Source organism: Natator depressus, chromosome 11, assembly GCF_965152275.1.
Source record: "Natator depressus isolate rNatDep1 chromosome 11, rNatDep2.hap1, whole genome shotgun sequence".
NCBI lineage: Eukaryota > Metazoa > Chordata > Testudines > Cheloniidae > Natator > Natator depressus.
Window position 1 is genome coordinate 29,375,826 of NC_134244.1, and position 16,298 is coordinate 29,392,123.

At 48.8% G+C, this 16,298-nt stretch overlaps 1 protein-coding gene across 5 annotated transcripts in view; it reads left to right on the forward strand.

Annotated features, from left to right (window-relative positions):
* Positions 1–3,786: 3,786 nt before the first annotated feature.
* The window catches only part of KCNJ3 (potassium inwardly rectifying channel subfamily J member 3), a 306,716-nt gene continuing 294,204 nt past the window's right edge, over positions 3,787–16,298 (forward strand). For 3 of the 5 annotated variants that reach the window (XR_012641426.1, XM_074967366.1, XM_074967367.1), the window contains exon 1: positions 3,789–5,887. Coding sequence is in view for 4 of the 5 variants with exons in the window: in XM_074967366.1 (XP_074823467.1) it covers positions 5,201–5,887 (687 nt within the window). In the remaining variant the exon portion in view is untranslated. Of the gene's footprint in view, positions 5,888–16,298 lie in introns of all 5 variants that reach the window. The other 2 variants (XM_074967364.1, XM_074967363.1) reach the window with 2 other exon arrangements.

The window sequence follows — 16,298 nt, forward strand, 5'->3', positions numbered from 1 at the left end:
TGACAGAGCAGGCGGTAAAGGCTCCCCTCACCGTGCCAGGGGGCAGAGAGGGGGACTGCTCTGTCTCCATGGGACACCTGGCTCAGAGCCAGGGTGGGGACAAGCTGTCGTTGCCTGCCACAGGGGGAAGGAAAAGATCTGGGGATGGGCTGAGCTTTGCTCTTGGCACCCTGATGCCCTCTAGGCTCCAGGGAGGGCTGCTGCTAATGCAGGCTGAGGACGCCCGGCTCCCGGCTATGGCTCGACCTGCGACACCCGCTGTAGGCGAGCTCCCCGGGCCACTGGCGCTCCGGACGGGAGCGGAGCTCCGCCAGCAGGTGGCGTGGGAGAGCAGCGGCGGTTGCGCTGCGGCAGCGAAGCGCCGCTGGGCCCGGACCCCCACCCACCCGTCCGCCACCAAGGAGCCTAAACTTTAGGACGTTTCAGTGAGGGCACCAGTGGACTGCTAGCCGTGCTCCCCCCCCCGCCTCAAATCTAGTGACAGCTCCCCCTGCTCTCCCTCTGCCAGGTGCTTCTCCTCTCCATTCCCCGCCTTCCCACGCTTCAGCTACGCGTAGCACAGGGTTTTCTCACTCCCCGGGGCAGATCCCTAAGTGGCCCGTTTGTGTCTGGAGGGGTGAGTTACCGCCTCAGCTGTGTCAGGAGCCCGGCTAGTAGCTGCACTCCGACTGCAGCTCCCCAAGCAGTCGCCCTCTCTCCTCTCTGCTCCCTCCTCCCCACGGCCTCCAGCCCCCCATCAGCTGCCCTGCTGCGCAGCCTGCCCACTGGCCTCCCACAGCTGCCCACGGCTGCAGGCAGGAAAGCAGGCGTAGAGCCTGGAAGACCAGCAGCCGCCAGCGCATAGCAGGCTCTCCCTCAGCCTCCCTAAAGAAATGTGTTATGGAGAATAAGGGGGAAAAGCCAAAGAAAGGAAACCAACGGCTGTGGGCACTAATAGGTGCAAGAAGGGACAGCTGTGTAAAATATGAGGGGTTAATGCAGGGGTGGACAAACTACGGCCTGCCAGCCGATTTAATCTGGCCCTCGAGTTGCAGCTGGGGCATGGGGTCGGGGCTTGCCCTGTTCCTGCACTCCAGCTGCAGAGAAGGGTCTGGGGCCACTCTGCGTGGCTGGCCCGGGGCTCCCGGAAGCAGCAGCATGTCCCCCCACAGCTCCTATGCATAGGGGCAGCCAGGGGGGCTCTGCACGCTGCCCCCGCCCCAAGCGCCACCCCTGCAGCTCCCACTGGCCAGGAACTGCAGCCAATGGGAGCTGCAGGGGTGGCGTGTGTGGACGGTCAGCACGCAGAGCCACCTGACCACACCTCCTTGTAGGAGCGGAGGGGGTGACATGCCACTGCTTCCAGGAGCTGCTTGAGGTAAGCACCGCCCAAAGCCTGTACCCCTGATCCCCTCCCACACCCCTACCCTGATCCCCCTCCCATACTCTGAACCCCTCAGTCCCAGCCCGGAGCACCCTCCTACACCCCAAACCACTCTCCCCAGCCTCACTCTAGAGCCTGCCCCCCAGCCAGAGCCCTCACCCCCTCCTGCACCCCAATCCCAATTTTGTGGGCATTCATGGACCGCCATACAATTTCCATACCCAGATGTAGCCCTCGGGCCAAAAAGTTTGCCAACCCCTGGGTTAATGGGATTCCCTCAAAAAGTTATGGAAGGGCAAAAAATAGTGACACAGGTAAAAGTTCATCAATCGAAAATTTTTTGAGTGCTTTTTTTAAACACAAAGAGGGTATTTTTTTTAAAAGGAAAGAATGTAGGAAATTATTTTATTGCCACCTCCATACACATTTAAACTTTAAGCAACCACCTATTAAGTTGTAAAAATAAAAATGTCAGAGCAAACTGCTGCTTTAACTGTTTCTTTCAATGCAGCCGTAACCAGGCAGTGGTTACCCATGCCTCCTGAGAGTAGTTGGCCCTCATGCTGAAAAGGTTCAACTGGATGAGATGGGGCCCTAGAATAGGAAGTGTCTGATCAGCCCAATCCCAAACGATAGTGTTATCTCTGGAGCTCAACAACATCAGCTTTTTATTAGAAAAGTAAAAAAGCTCCATGGTGTCCTGTATCTGTGCTGTGGGTATATTGGCCTGGTGATTGTATGAGCATAATGTTGGGGACGGGGGGTGTATTGCTCTCCCTCTCCTGACCTTTTGTTGGGGGGGGGGCTAGTAAAATTCACTGTTGGGGGCTACAGCATGGGAGTGCTTGTTGCCCATCAACTGTTGAACCCTTGGGCTCAGTGGAATGCACCCACCTGCCTCTAGGGCAGTGATACACAGACCTTAGTGGTTCAGGAATTAGCAATCAACATTACCAGAAAGAGCCACAGTCTTGTGAATTCATTGTTTCCTTCACTATAGGACTACATATTCTACCACACAGTGTTTTAATATCACATTAAAGATCCACTTGCAGTTGCAGAACCTCAGTTTGAGTATCCCTGCTCTAGGGGCTGTTCTGCCTTGCTGGGCAGGTGAAAGTCCTACCAACCCCAGCAAACCAATCCTGCTAGATCAGAGCAGAGGAGCAAGCGAGGAGACTGAGCCAGCCCCAGGCACTCCTATACCACACCCCACTGCCAAGAGGGAAAGAAGGGGAGCTGGCCCATGCACAGCCCCATGGGTGTGAAAAAAACACAGGAACGGCCCTACTGGGTCAGACCAGAGGTCCATGTAACCCAGTATCCTGTCTTCTGACAGTGGCCAATGCCAGGTGTCCCAGAGGGAATGAACAGAACAGGTAAATCATCAAGTGATCCATCCCCTGCCGCCCATTCCCAGCTTCTGGCAAACAGAGGCTAGTGCCACCATCCCTGCCCAGCCTGGTTAATAGCCATTGATGGACCTATCCTTCATGAATTTATCTAGTTCTTTTTTGAACCCTGTTATAGTCCTAACCTTCACAACATCCTATGGCAAAGAGTTCCACAGGTTGACTATGCATTGTGTGAAAAAAATACTTCCTTTTGTTTCTTTTAAACCTGCTGCCTTTTAATTTCATTTGGTGACCCCCAGAGCCAGCTCTAGGCACCAGCAAAGCAAGCACGTGCTTGGGGCGGCACAATTCCAGGGGCAGCATTCCGGCCATCCTTTCTTTCTTTTTTCCATTTCTTTCTTTTTTTTGCTTGGGCAGTTGTGCTCTCGGAGCTTGGGGTGGCAAAAAACCTAGAGCCGGCCCTGGTGACCCCTAGTTCATCCATGGGTGGGATACAAGACCAGTAGGAGAGGGAAGCTGAAACCTGGGAGAGGAGAGGTGGGAGGACCTTGGAGCGGCCAAGGCACAAAAGGGAACTGGAGGGACATGCGCAGGGTGGGGGTTGCTTTGGCTGAGGGGAGCTCAGGAGAGGGGGACTGGGAGGAGGTGAATTAGGGAGGCAGGGGTATTTAGATGGAAGGCAGAATGGGAGGTGGGGGGATATGAAGGGGAGGGCAGAGGGAGGAGTGTGGGGAGATAGGGATGGGAGAACAAGGGGTAGGCAGTGGGGGAGAACTGAGAGGCTTGGGGCACAGCAAGGGGTGTTTGGGGAAAGGGGCTGGGCTGGAGGGGGAGTGTGAGGAGAGGTGAGAGACCTGAGGGAAAGGAGCAGCGCTGGGGTGTGGGGGGAAGCGGAGAGGTGTGAGGCAGGGAAAACGGAGGGTTTGAGAGGACGGAGAATTAGGGAATATTTGGGGAGGAGGGCGGTGCATAGAGCGGGGAGGGAACACATTGCGGTACTGTGAGGGTCTTTGCGCCCCCCACGTGTGGGCAAAAATCACGTGGCGACTCTCTCATATGTTCTGCATTAGGGGGAGAACAACTCATTTGCACGGAGCGCTGTCTCAGCTGCTGCTGAGGTGCCACAATCGCGGCAGCTTGTCGGCTCCCAAGCCAGTGAGACGCGAGCCATAAACCGTAGCCCGTTAGCCTCCTCCCTGGCAGTTGTTGCTCTGCGGGAGCCAGGGGAGGAGGGAGCCGCTGGGGGGAGCCCCGTTGCTCTGGGGGCTCCGGGGTGGCGGTGCTGCCCGGCACTGCGGAGCCAAGTGAGGAGCAGCGGAGAGGCAGGGGCAGGCGGGGCTCGCCGAGCTCCGCAGCTCCTCGCACGCGCCGCCGCGCGCACAGCTCCGGGGCCGCTGCCTCGCCACAGCGCGCGTCTCGCTGCCCGCTAGCATGAGGAGGAAAAAAACCCTGGAGCACGATTTCTGTTCCAGCTAAAAACCGGACCGGGAGCAACCGACAGGCTGTAACCCCCGCCCCGCGGCTTGCAGAGGAAGGGGAGAAGCTGCCAGCCCAACAGGGGGTTCTTCCTGCTGAGCTCCCAGGGGCTCTCTCCTTGCTACCAGGCGCCGCCGGGGGATAACGGGGGACCCGTATCTCAAGCCCTCCTGTAAGCCGCAGAACCGGGGCTGAGAAGAGAGGGGAGCAGCTCCTGAGGCGCAGCTAGGAAGCTGCCTCCTCCCGGGGATTGGGGCGCCTCGCCTGGTGCTCGCCGATCGCCTCTCCGCCCATGTGCTTGACTTGTGTCCGGCTGGGGGTGGCTGATAGTGAGAGCCCGGCCAGAAAGAGACTCCCTTGCTGCATCTTGCTGGGTGGGGGGATTAGGAAGGCTGCCCTTCCCCGTCTTTCTAGGGGTGCACTGAGCCTGGGAAGAGATACCTTTGTGCCCGATCCTCGCCAAAGGATAGCGCCGTGGAGGAGGAAGACAGGGAGGAGAGGGGCAATTATCTGCCCCTCTCATTGCAGGCTTTGCAGCTAGTTTGCTCGGAATACATCCACTTTCCCCCTCTGACATGCAGGTGCAGCAGAGGGAAGTGGAATAAGGGAGATACAGAGCCAGCGAGCTGCACAAAGGTAAAACGGGACTGCATGTCTTTGTGTGGCTCTTGGTTTTGGGGGGGGGGAAGGGAAGGTTCTGCCTGTTAAATAGGGAGCGATTGGAAAGTAAGGGGCTGCAGAAAGAAAAAGAGGAAGCATCTGAAAAAAGGAGGGGAGTGAGGAGAGAAGCAGGAAGGGAAAGAAAAGAGGAGGTAAGGAGAGGGAATAGGAAAGAGGAAGGGAGGCGGAAAAATGCAGAAGGGCAGAGAAACAGGGAAGGAAAGAGGCAGGGAGAGAGAGGAGCAGAAAAGTAGAGAGTGAAGGGGAGCAGCAGACCCTCCCCCCTTGTGCTGTGCAAGCCCAGAGGTGCCTCCTTTCTGGTGACTCTGGCTAGCCCCTCCGTATTATGTCTGCACTCCGAAGGAAATTTGGGGACGATTACCAGGTAGTGACCACCTCTTCCAGTGGCTCAGGCTTCCACCAGCAGCAAGCTGCAGCAGCAGCTCCTAGGAGAAAGAGGCAGCGATTTGTGGACAAGAATGGCCGTTGCAATGTGCAGCATGGCAACTTGGGCAGCGAGACAAGCCGCTACCTGTCGGACCTGTTCACCACCCTGGTGGACCTCAAGTGGCGCTGGAACCTCTTTATCTTCATCCTCACGTACACTGTGGCCTGGCTCTTCATGGCCTCCATGTGGTGGCTCATCGCTTACATGCGGGGTGATCTGAACAAAGCCCATGATGATAACTACACTCCCTGTGTGGCCAATGTCTACAATTTCCCCTCCGCCTTCCTGTTCTTTATTGAAACTGAGGCTACCATTGGGTATGGCTACCGCTATATCACTGACAAATGCCCCGAGGGCATCATCCTCTTCCTCTTCCAGTCCATCCTGGGCTCTATCGTGGATGCCTTCCTCATTGGCTGCATGTTTATCAAGATGTCACAGCCTAAGAAGCGGGCAGAGACACTGATGTTCAGTGAGCATGCTGTCATCTCCATGCGGGATGGCAAACTTACCCTTATGTTCAGGGTAGGCAACCTTCGCAACAGCCACATGGTCTCCGCGCAGATCCGCTGCAAGCTACTTAAAGTAAGTGCATAGTCCTGTTCTTGCCCTCTCCTTGGCGCTCAAACTTCCTCCTGAACGATTTATCTCTCCCCACAGCTCTTGTGCTGCTGTCTTCTTTGCAGAGCCCATCCAACTCCTCCTCCACTTTCCTCTTCTTTCTAAGACCTTCACACCATCTCTTCCTCCTCCTCTGCAGGATATTAATACCTCCTGTACATTCCACTGCTTCCTGTAGTCCTCATGCTGCCTCTTCCTCCATAGAGTACTCACACTTCACCCTCTCCCCAGAATTCTCTCACCTTTTCCTGAACCTTTCCCCCGTCCCTTGAAGCACTCACACCTTCTTCCCCTTTCACCAACCTCCTTCTCTCCAGACCACTCTCAGTTCCCCTTCTACTTTCCCACCTCTTCCAGAGAGCATTCAAGATTATTTCTCCACCTTACCACTTCTGACTTCAGTACCTTCCTCCTCTTCTCTCCAGAGCATTCCCTTTAGCATTGTCCTTTTTTCTGCTTCTCCTTCTTTTCTTCTCTTCCTTTACAGGACTCTCAGCCCCATCACCTTCCTCCTGAGCACTCCGATTTCCACCTTCCCCTTCTTTCTCCAGAGCACTTGCATTCCCACTCTACCCAGAATTCATCTTCATTCATTCCTCCTTCATACAGTTGGCCTTTAAGTTTTGGTCTCTACATCCTTTACACTATAATTTGCTGTCAACACATTTGCAGTTTGGTTACTATGTCTATTCAGCACTGTAATGTGTGTGCATTTTATAGACAGAATAGGTAGATTCCTGACCTTAACATTATGCAGCCTACATTTTGAGCTGTTAAGTAAACAGGATCTATTTAAAAAAAAAAAAAGCAATCTCTATTCAGAATCTCTGGTTATTGTTTTACCTTTTGTTTTGTCAATTTTCTGCTGTATATTTTTTGAATAATAATGAGGGCTAATCACGGAGACCCTTTTTTTGCGCAGATAGTTCATTAACTTCCTGGGAGGCCGAATCTCAAGATAGTGGGTTTTAAAATTGTATAGATGATTTGTAAGGAAAACTGACCATTTAACTGACATTTTAAATATAACTTAACATCCTTACAAACTTAGATTCAAATCAAATTTGGTCCAAAACCTAAAAACAATTTAAATGTTTCTGTAGTGTTCCACAAGAAAAATTCTGTGGTAAACAGTACATATTTTAAAATATCCACCTGAAGTGTTTGCAGCTCAGACATTTCAGTATTTTTATAGGGCTTGATCTAAAACCCATTGAAGTCATTGGAGAGACTCCCACTGTCTTCAATGGGCTTTGGATGAAGCCCGTAGATCAGGGGTGGCCAACCTGTGGCTCTTCAGAAGTTAATATGTGGCTCCTTGTACAGGCACACTCCAGGGCTGGAGCTAGAGGTGCCAACTTTCCAATGTGCCCTGGGGTGCTCACTGCTCAACCACTGGCTCTGCCATAGGCCCTGTTCCCACTCCACTCCTTCCCACCCCCTCCTCTGAGCCTGCCATGACCTCACTCCTCCCCCTCCCTCCCACAGCCTTTTGCACACCACAAAACAGCTGATTGGGAGGTGCTGATTGGTGGGGCTGCAGGTGGGTGGGAGATGCTGGGAGCTGGGGGTGGGGGAGCTGATGCGGGGGCTGCTGGTGTATTACTGTGGCTCTTTGGCAATGTACATTGGTAAATTCTGGCTCCTTCTCAGGCTCAGGTTGGCCACCCCTGCCCTACATTATCGTAGTCTGCAAATGAAATTGACTAAAATCTGACTAACTGGGAATTGGTCCTGCTTCGAGCAGGGGGTTGGACTAGATGACCTTCTGGGGTCCCTTCCAACCCTGATATTCTATGATTCTATGACTATAAAATACTCATTGTCTAGGAAATAGATATTCACTACACTAAAATATTGAAAACTAAAAACATTTTTTTAATATTCTCGAGCGTTATTGGTAAGAAAGGTTAAGAGATCCCCACCCCGAGCCAAATTCTGTTCTCAGTTACACCTGTGCAAGCCCTTTAAAATCATGGTTTTAACTAAGGCCCCAGTCCTGCAATTTGAAAAGTGTTGGCAGAATCCCATTGATTTCCAAACAATGAGGCATATATGCCACAGTACGGTTATATGCGGAGGCTGCAACTTTATTAAAACTTTGTAAATTACCTGGAAGGGCTGTTCTAGAGCAGGTTTCAATTGATCGTCAATGGCTTCAGCTTGGCAGACGTGAGGGTGGAAGTGAGGGCTATGCCCATTCAGGCCTGCCCAGGAACCCTGGCTGGAAGCCAGGGTCCCAACCTGTTCCCCCTCTTCCATGCAGGAGGTAGAAGAGATGAGGGGACCTCACAGTGTGTGAGACATGGGAGCATACCCTCTTATTGTGCAATGCTGTGCTTGGGGTCCTTGCTCAAGCAGCCCATTGGGTTACATGGATCTCACCTTGGACCCTTTTGAGCCCACCAACCGTACTAGAAACTTTTAAAGTCATGACAGATGTTATTTAAACCCTAAATCTGGACCTCCAGGATGCTGGCTGGAAGGTGAAAAATCCCACACAGAAATTTGACAGTTTTGTCATATGGGGAAAAATCCCTTCCAGAGCCTGAAGAAAACTTGGCAATCAGCTTTCTCCTGGCATCATAAGAGATCTAGCTCACTAGAGAAGGGGGAGCCTGGAAAAGAGCCCAAGCTCCCAAGCACCAAACAGACACAGCTTCCACCTTCTTGCTGCCCGGTAGGGGAGAAGTAATGAGCTGCCCCATCCCCACCCTCCATGTCCAATGGAAGCAGCAGTAGGCAGAACAGGGCCCCTCCCCCATCCTACAGCACAGGGAACGGGGGTGAGAAATGAGAAAGAAGCAGCACCTTCCCCCCTCTCCCATACACATATGCTATGGGGAGGGAGAACCTGGCGAAGTGCAGGAGCTGTGCTGCAGCTGCTCCTGCCTGAGCTCTCTCTCCACCCCCCCCCCCACTTGTGGGGGTGTCCCCATTGCTCCTGGACCCATCAACGATGCACACTGCCTAGCCAGATGAGCACCAGTGCAAGTGTCACACTATATGGATTCAGTGGCAGGATTGTGGCATTTAGACCTGAACAAATGTTTCCAAATGAGATTATTCTCTATTTTCAGTAGTATTTGGAGAACCAGGTCCATAGTTATGTACTAATTCGTGGTAAAGTCTAACCTCCAACTATGGTGTTAGCACACACATTGTCCTCAACTTCAGTGAATTTCTTATATGCATCATAGGATAGAAATGTTTAAAGAAATTATAGAAATTAAGTTGCTTCTTTATTACCCTGCCAGGATAATTTCCATAGATCAAAAATGAAAAGTTACGGAGGTACTCTAACTTTCCCCCTTCGCAGCTATTTTAGATCTTTTTGATAATGAAATCAGACATTAGTTATATATTTTCCGTATCTGGTTAAAGGGGATTGTTTTCTATTATCAGTTGTTTAAATTACTAAAATAAAATTGTGTGTGAAATAGCCTGGTTGGTGTTCATCTAGTCTTTAGGGGGCACCAAAATAAACCATGGAATTGCTTCACATTATTAGGCTGTACTATCCAATTAGAAGTTAGGCTACTGATTTTAGCCCAATCTTATATTTAAATTAAATATTTTAAGGAGTTCAACCTTGAGGTACATTTCAATAACAATGCTGTTTTGTGAATTAAAAAGTTCTCCCTTTGTATAATTTTGGCATGCCCCTGCAAAGGATTATAAGAGGTGAAGCTGCTTTTAGAACTTGCCATGATTCCACAAAACTTAGCAAATATTACAGATGTGAGTGCATGACTCTATAATCACTTTTTGTGCTTGGTTTAGAAGAGTGAGCCAGTCCATGAGTGAGATTTATTGTGGAAATTTGTTGAATATAAATATTTCTGTGAAGAAAACTTGTCTTAGTATCAATTTAAATAAAATACCACATGCATTGTAATATGTAGAAATAAAATCACATAAAACCAGGCTACAATTAAAGGCATTATATTAAAAATTGTATTGTAGAATGTTCATACATACTGTGCCACACAAACAGTAACAGTATGAGCGTTTGTTCATTATCGTAATTTTGGATGGATTGTGTCCCTGAGCTGACATGCATAGAGGGTGCTCTCCCCCGCACATTTCTCCCTGACTGTGGAAGGATGAGGTGGTTTTGTGGAAATGTGTCCTCAATTTTTCAGACGTTGTGGAGCGCTCTCTGCAAGGATGGGGATGTGTGTGTGGAGTGACCTAAAGGAGAAGGGTAAGTTAGGGGCCAGAGAATGGCTAGAAGCTATGTACACTGACCCCAACTAGCTCTGCAGGGTGTACTCTGAAAAGTTTGTGAATCTCTCTTCACCATGGATCTTCGAACATGCGCAGGTTCTGGGAGCTGAGCCCAGAGCATGCTGGACAAAAGTTGGCCCCTAGATAGAATTATATGATAAAAAAATTCTGCAGTGAGAGTGATCTCGTAGGAAAAGGAAAACTTCAACAAAGAGTACTGATATGTGTAAATAGTCTTTTTAAAAAGTTTTCCATTCCAGTATAGTATTTTAAGGATACCCCAGTATTTCAACATGGAAAACATTTTCCTCTGATTTGTGTGACCTATGCTGGATTTTCTTTGTTTGGGGAACACAGGAGATTCATTTTAGAGGTTACTGAAACATTGTTTTATCCCAAGACAAAGTAATAAGATTGGAATCTCAAAGTTATCTCTACAGCTGGTTTAAAAAAAAAACCTTCTGTTAAGATGCTTATTTGATGGGAAATTAGAATTTTTCACAAAAATGTAAGTTGTTGAAATATTTTTGATTTTTGCTGAAAAACCGAAAAACTCAAACTAAAAGTTCTGGAAAACATTTGGTTTTGAGGTTTTTGAGGTTTGTTGACAAAACCCCAAAGATTTTGACAAAAGTGAAAACCATGTCATTTCTGTTGACTCCTTTCTCTCCCGACCCCCTTTCCTCTGCCATAAATATATATTTCCCAGCCTGCTCTGGTTAACTCTGCCCATCATCATAATGGTCTTTTGAGATCACTGGCAAACTACAGTTCTATTGTTTAAAATGATGTAGGGGCCAGACGCTTGTACTCTTGTTCAGATTGAGTAGCACCTTGACTTTGTTAGGACCTCTTGTGGAATAATGGATTATATCACAGAAATGTAAAGATTCTGTAGCGTAACATTGGGGGTATCCTGACCCTACTTCAGAGTACTAGAGGGAGCACAGTGATGAACATCATATGCAGGGTAGAGTGATTTCATATCATGGTTTGGACACCCACAGAACATTCTATAGCTTTGATTAGACTTTCTCTGCCCTGTACTGAGTCGCTGTTTGCTCCAACCCTCTCCTTTCTCCTCCCTCACAATTGCTTCACCTCCGCACCTGCCCTTCTTATCTTCTCCCCTGTCGTCTCTCTCCTTCCTTTGAATATTCCCTCTCCCTTCACTTTTCTTTCTGTTTTTTGGCTTATTCCTGTTAAACCAAACCCCCTTTCTCCCCTCCCCTCACCTGAAAAAAAAATTGTGGAGCTAACATGTTTGCTACCATCACATTGTTCACTCTGTGTGTTATACCCCTTCCCTCGCTCTAGGGTGACCAGACAGCAAATGTGAAAAATCTGGACAGGGGGTGGGGTAATAGGAGCCTATATAAGAAAAAGACCCCAAAATCGGGACAGTCCCTATAAGATTGGGACATCTGGTCACCTACCTTACTCTGTGTCTGTCTTGTCTATTTACAGTGTGTGCTCTTTGGAATGGCAGTTGTCTCTTACTCTGTGTGTAGAGTGTCTAGCCTAGGGGTCTCAAACTCAAATGACCACGAAGGCCACATGAGGACTAGTACATTTGGCCTGAGGGCTGCATCACTGACCCCCCCATGCTGCCCTGGCCCCGCCCACACTCCACCCCTTCCATGAGGCCCTGCCCCTTGCATGAGGCCCCGCCCCTGCCCCATCTCTTCCCAGCCCCCATTCCAACCCCTTCCCTGAAATTCCCACCCCAACTCTGTCCCCTCCCTGCCCCCAGAAGGTGTAGGAGGGGTGTGGGGTGCAGCAGGGGGCTCAGGGCAGGGGTGTGGGATGCGGCAGGGAGGTTGGGGTGCAGGAGGGGTTTGGTGGGTGGGCTCTGGCCCAGCATGCACTGGGGGCAGGGCAGGCTCCCCGCCCGCCTGCCTGCCTGCCTGTCCTACCCCTGCACCGCTCCAGGAAGCAGCCGGGACCTGGGGAAGGGGGGGTACAGGTGTCTGTGTGTTGCCCTGGCTGCGCCTCCAGGCACCGCCCCCCACAGCTCCCATTGGTTGGGAACAGGGAACCGCGGCCAATAGGAGCTTCGGGGGAGGTACCTGGAGGAGCGGCCAGGGAAACACACAGATCCCTGTGTCCCCCCTCCCCCTGGTCCCGGCTGCTTCCGGGAGCAGCGCGGGGGCAGGGCAGGCAGGCGGGGAGCCTACCCTTGCCCCTCGTGCGCACCAGGCTGGCCGGAGCTGCTCTAGGTAAACGCTGGGGACTGCGGGGAGCTGGCGGGCAGCAGAAAATAACTCCGTGGTCCGCGTGTTTGAGACCCCAGGTCTAGCCCAATGGGGTTCCATTCTCATTTCATTCTTAGGCACTACTATAGAAGACTTTATTTTTAATAAAAATTAGCTTCAGGCTTTGTCAAGCAAATTTGAAAATGTCATTGTAACATCATATTAAAACTTATAATGAACCAGATTATAAATGTTGGGTTTTTAAAAATGCAAATTAAGGCTCTGATCCTAGAAACATGTACAGAGGTAACTTTATTCCTATGAATACACCACTTGACTTCAGTGGGACAACCAGTGTGCTTAAAGTTTAAGCATGTGCAAAAACGTTTGCAGCAGCAGCCATTAAAATTGCATTTTATTAAAACCAGTCTTTGTAGCATAAAATATTGTCATGTCAGAACAAAATAGCTTCAGCATTAACAATGAAAAGTAATTTAGACTTTCAATACATTAGCAAAGGTATTGGTGAACTTTTTTTATGCACATAGACCAAAATTTTCAAAAATAGGAGCCTAAAATTAGGATCCTAAACCCTAGGATTTAGGGAGCTGAGGGTGGGATTTTCCAAAGCACCTAAGTCCCATTGACTTCAAACTATGAATCTTGGTAGAGAAATATAGCCTGGTCTAAGTATTTCAGCCTTCTTGACTTGTGGAAGTTTAATATATCAGAAAGTGGCAGATATAACATGGACTGTTCGCTTATTGGTTTTGTTTCTGAATTTGTTTTGCTTATAATAAGAGAGGCATTGAAACCTTGGACTTTTCCTTTTCAGCACAGATGAGGATTTTAAATGTGAAACTTATTAGTAAAAAAAAAAATAAAATAAAAAAATTTCCATGTAAATCTGAAATTCTGCTAACATTTACTACTATGACTAATGAAATTCTAACACCACTACGCAGAGTTCGGAAACTAATTAAAGAAACAACCACAAAACATCTACATTAGCAGTTTAAAGTGGTAAGAAAGTAAAGAACTAGAAAAATGGAAATTAAAAAAAAATATGATCTAAATATAATCAATTTAAATAAAAATCATTATTTAACATTTTTTAAATGTCATGTTGTCATAAATAGAAAGGGAAGGGTAAACCCCTTTAAAATCCCTCCTGGCCAGAGGAAATCTCCTCTCACCTGTAAAGGGTTAAGAAGCTAAAGGTAACCTCGCTGGCACCTGACCAAAATGACCAATGAGGAGACAAGATACTTTCAAAAGCTGGGAGGAGGGAGAGAAACAAAGGGTTTGTGTGTCTGTCTACATTTTGTCTTTGCCGGAGATAGACCAGGAATGAAGCCTTAGAACTTTTAGTAAGTAATCTAGCTAGGTATGTGTTAGATTATGATTTCTTTAAATGGCTGAGAAAAGAATTGTGCTGAATAGAATAACTATTTCTGTCTGTGTATCTTTTTTGTAACTTAAGGTTTTTGCCTAGAGGGGTTCTCTATGTTTTGAATCTAATTACCCTGTAAGGTATTTACCATCCTGATTTTACAGGGGGGATTTCTTATTTCTAATTACTTCTATTTTTATTAAAAGTCTTCTTGTAAGAAAACTGAATGCTTTTTCATTGTTCTCAGATCCAGGGGTTTGGGTCTGTGGTCACCTATGCAAATTGGTGAGGCTTTTTATCCAACATTTCCCAGGAAAGGGAGGGTGCAAGTGTTGGGAGGATTGTTCATTGTTCTTAAGATCCAAGGGTCTGGGTCTGTAGTCACCTAGGCAAATTGGTGAGGCTTTTTACCAAACCTTGTCCAGGAAGTGGGGTGCAAGGTTTTGGGAAGTATTTTGGGGGGAAAGACGTGTCCAAACAGCTCTTCCCCAGTAACCAGTATTTGTTTGGTGGTGGTAGCGGCCAATCCAAGGACAAAAGGGTGGAATATTTTGTACCTTGGGGAAGTTTTGACCTAAGCTGGTAAAGATAAGCTTAGGAGGTTTTTCATGCAGGTCCCCACATCTGTACCCTAGAGTTCAGAGTGGGGGAGGAACCTTGACATGGTGGCAGAGTGGTGGGATTAACCTGAAATCATTTTGAGATCCAGTTGAGATTTTTTTGAACTAGAAATACAGATTTTAAAAAAAAAAAAGGAAGTCCAGAAGCTGCTGAAACTGAAAGCAGCTTGTTTTTCTCTGCTTTGTGGCCAAGCAGAGACAAAAGGGGATTATCTTTGTGAATTGCAGGTTTTCTTTGCCTGGAGGCAGGGTACTTAACTCCTGCAGGGAAATTCACAGTCTTCCAACCCAGAGTTTTTTGTTTCCCTAAAAGTAAATAGAAGGAGGGGTGTTCTACCCATTTGCCTGGAGACAAAAGTGGCAGGGGTTTTTTTTTGGATTTTGATTTTTTACAAGGAGCACAAGTTTAAAAAGGAAACTTGTTTTTTCTTTGGGCTGGGTAACCAGGTTTCAAAGTAGTTGGAAGTTTTTGCTTTGATTTGGGCCCAGAGCAGAGACAAGGGAATTGTCTTTTTCTGTAGGCTGACAATCACTATCAGAGAATAGGTATTCTATTCCAGCACAGCAAAATTTTACAGCCAAGTTTTGTTTGTTTATTTCTAAGCCTCGGGTGTAAAGTTAGTTAAAAACAGAGAGGTTAGGATGACAGAATCCACAGCACAACAAAAGATGGAATTAGCCAGATTTCAGGCTGAGGAAAAACAAAAGGAACATGAAAGACAGATAGAACTCATGCAGCTGGAAAAGGAGGTACAGGAGGCTGCCCACAGGAGGGAAATGGAGGCAAGGAAGCATGTGGAGGAGGAGAAGGAAAAAGAGAGGAAGCATGTGGAGGAGGAGAAGGAAAAAGAGAGGAAGCATGTGGAGGAGGAGAAGGAAAAAGAGAGGAAGCATGTGGAGGAGGAGAAGGAAAAAGAGAGGAAGCATGCACTGGAGATGGAGAAGGTAAAGGCTCAGCAGAATATACCAACAAACCCTAGCAATCCTTCTCCAGGTACCACTCCCCATCCCAGAAAGTTCCCCACCTACAAGGCAGGTGATGATACTGAGGCCTTCTTAGAAAACTTCGAAAGGGCCTGCCTTGGGTACAACATCTCTACTGACCAATACATGGTAGAGCTGAGGCCGCAGCTCAGTGGACCCTTAGCTGAGGTGGCAGCTGAAATGCCTAAAGAACACATGAACAAGTATGAACTGTTTAAATCCAAGGCGAGAGTCAGAATGGGGATAACACCCGAGCAGTCTCGTCGGAGGTTCAGAGCCCTAAGGTGGAAACCAGACGTGTCATTTACCCGACATGCCTACCACATTGTGAAACATTGGGATGCCTGGATATCCGGAGCAAGTGTTGAATCTCCAGTAAATTTGCCCTTCCTAATGCAAATGGAACAATTCTTAGAGGGTGTTCCTGAAGAAATAGAAAGGTACATCCTAGATGGGAAGCCCAAAACTGTAATCGAGGCAGGAGAGATTGGAGCCAGATGGGTGGAGGTGGCAGAGAAGAAAAAAACTGGTCGCAGTTGGAGCGGAGACCAGAAGGGACAACCCCAGGCCACACCCTATTACCGGGGGCCGCCCAAAGCCCCACCTACCTCCCAAAGAACCCTCCAGACCCCTTATCGTCCCACCACCCCGTTCTCCAGCAACCCTCCTCGCCCCAGTGACCCGTCAGCTGGACGATGTTTTAAATGTAACGAGCTGGGGCATGTAAAGGCCAACTGCCCCAAGAACCCCAACAGATTACAGTTCATTGCACCGGAATCGCACCAGAGGTCCACAGGCCCAGATACCTCCCAGATACCCTTGGAGCGGAGGGAAACTGTGAGTGTGGGCGGGAAGAAGGTCACCGCGTGGAGGGACACCGGAGCACAAGTGTCAACTATCCATGCTTCCTTAGTGGACCCCAAGTTAATCAACCCAGAGATCCAAGTGACGAT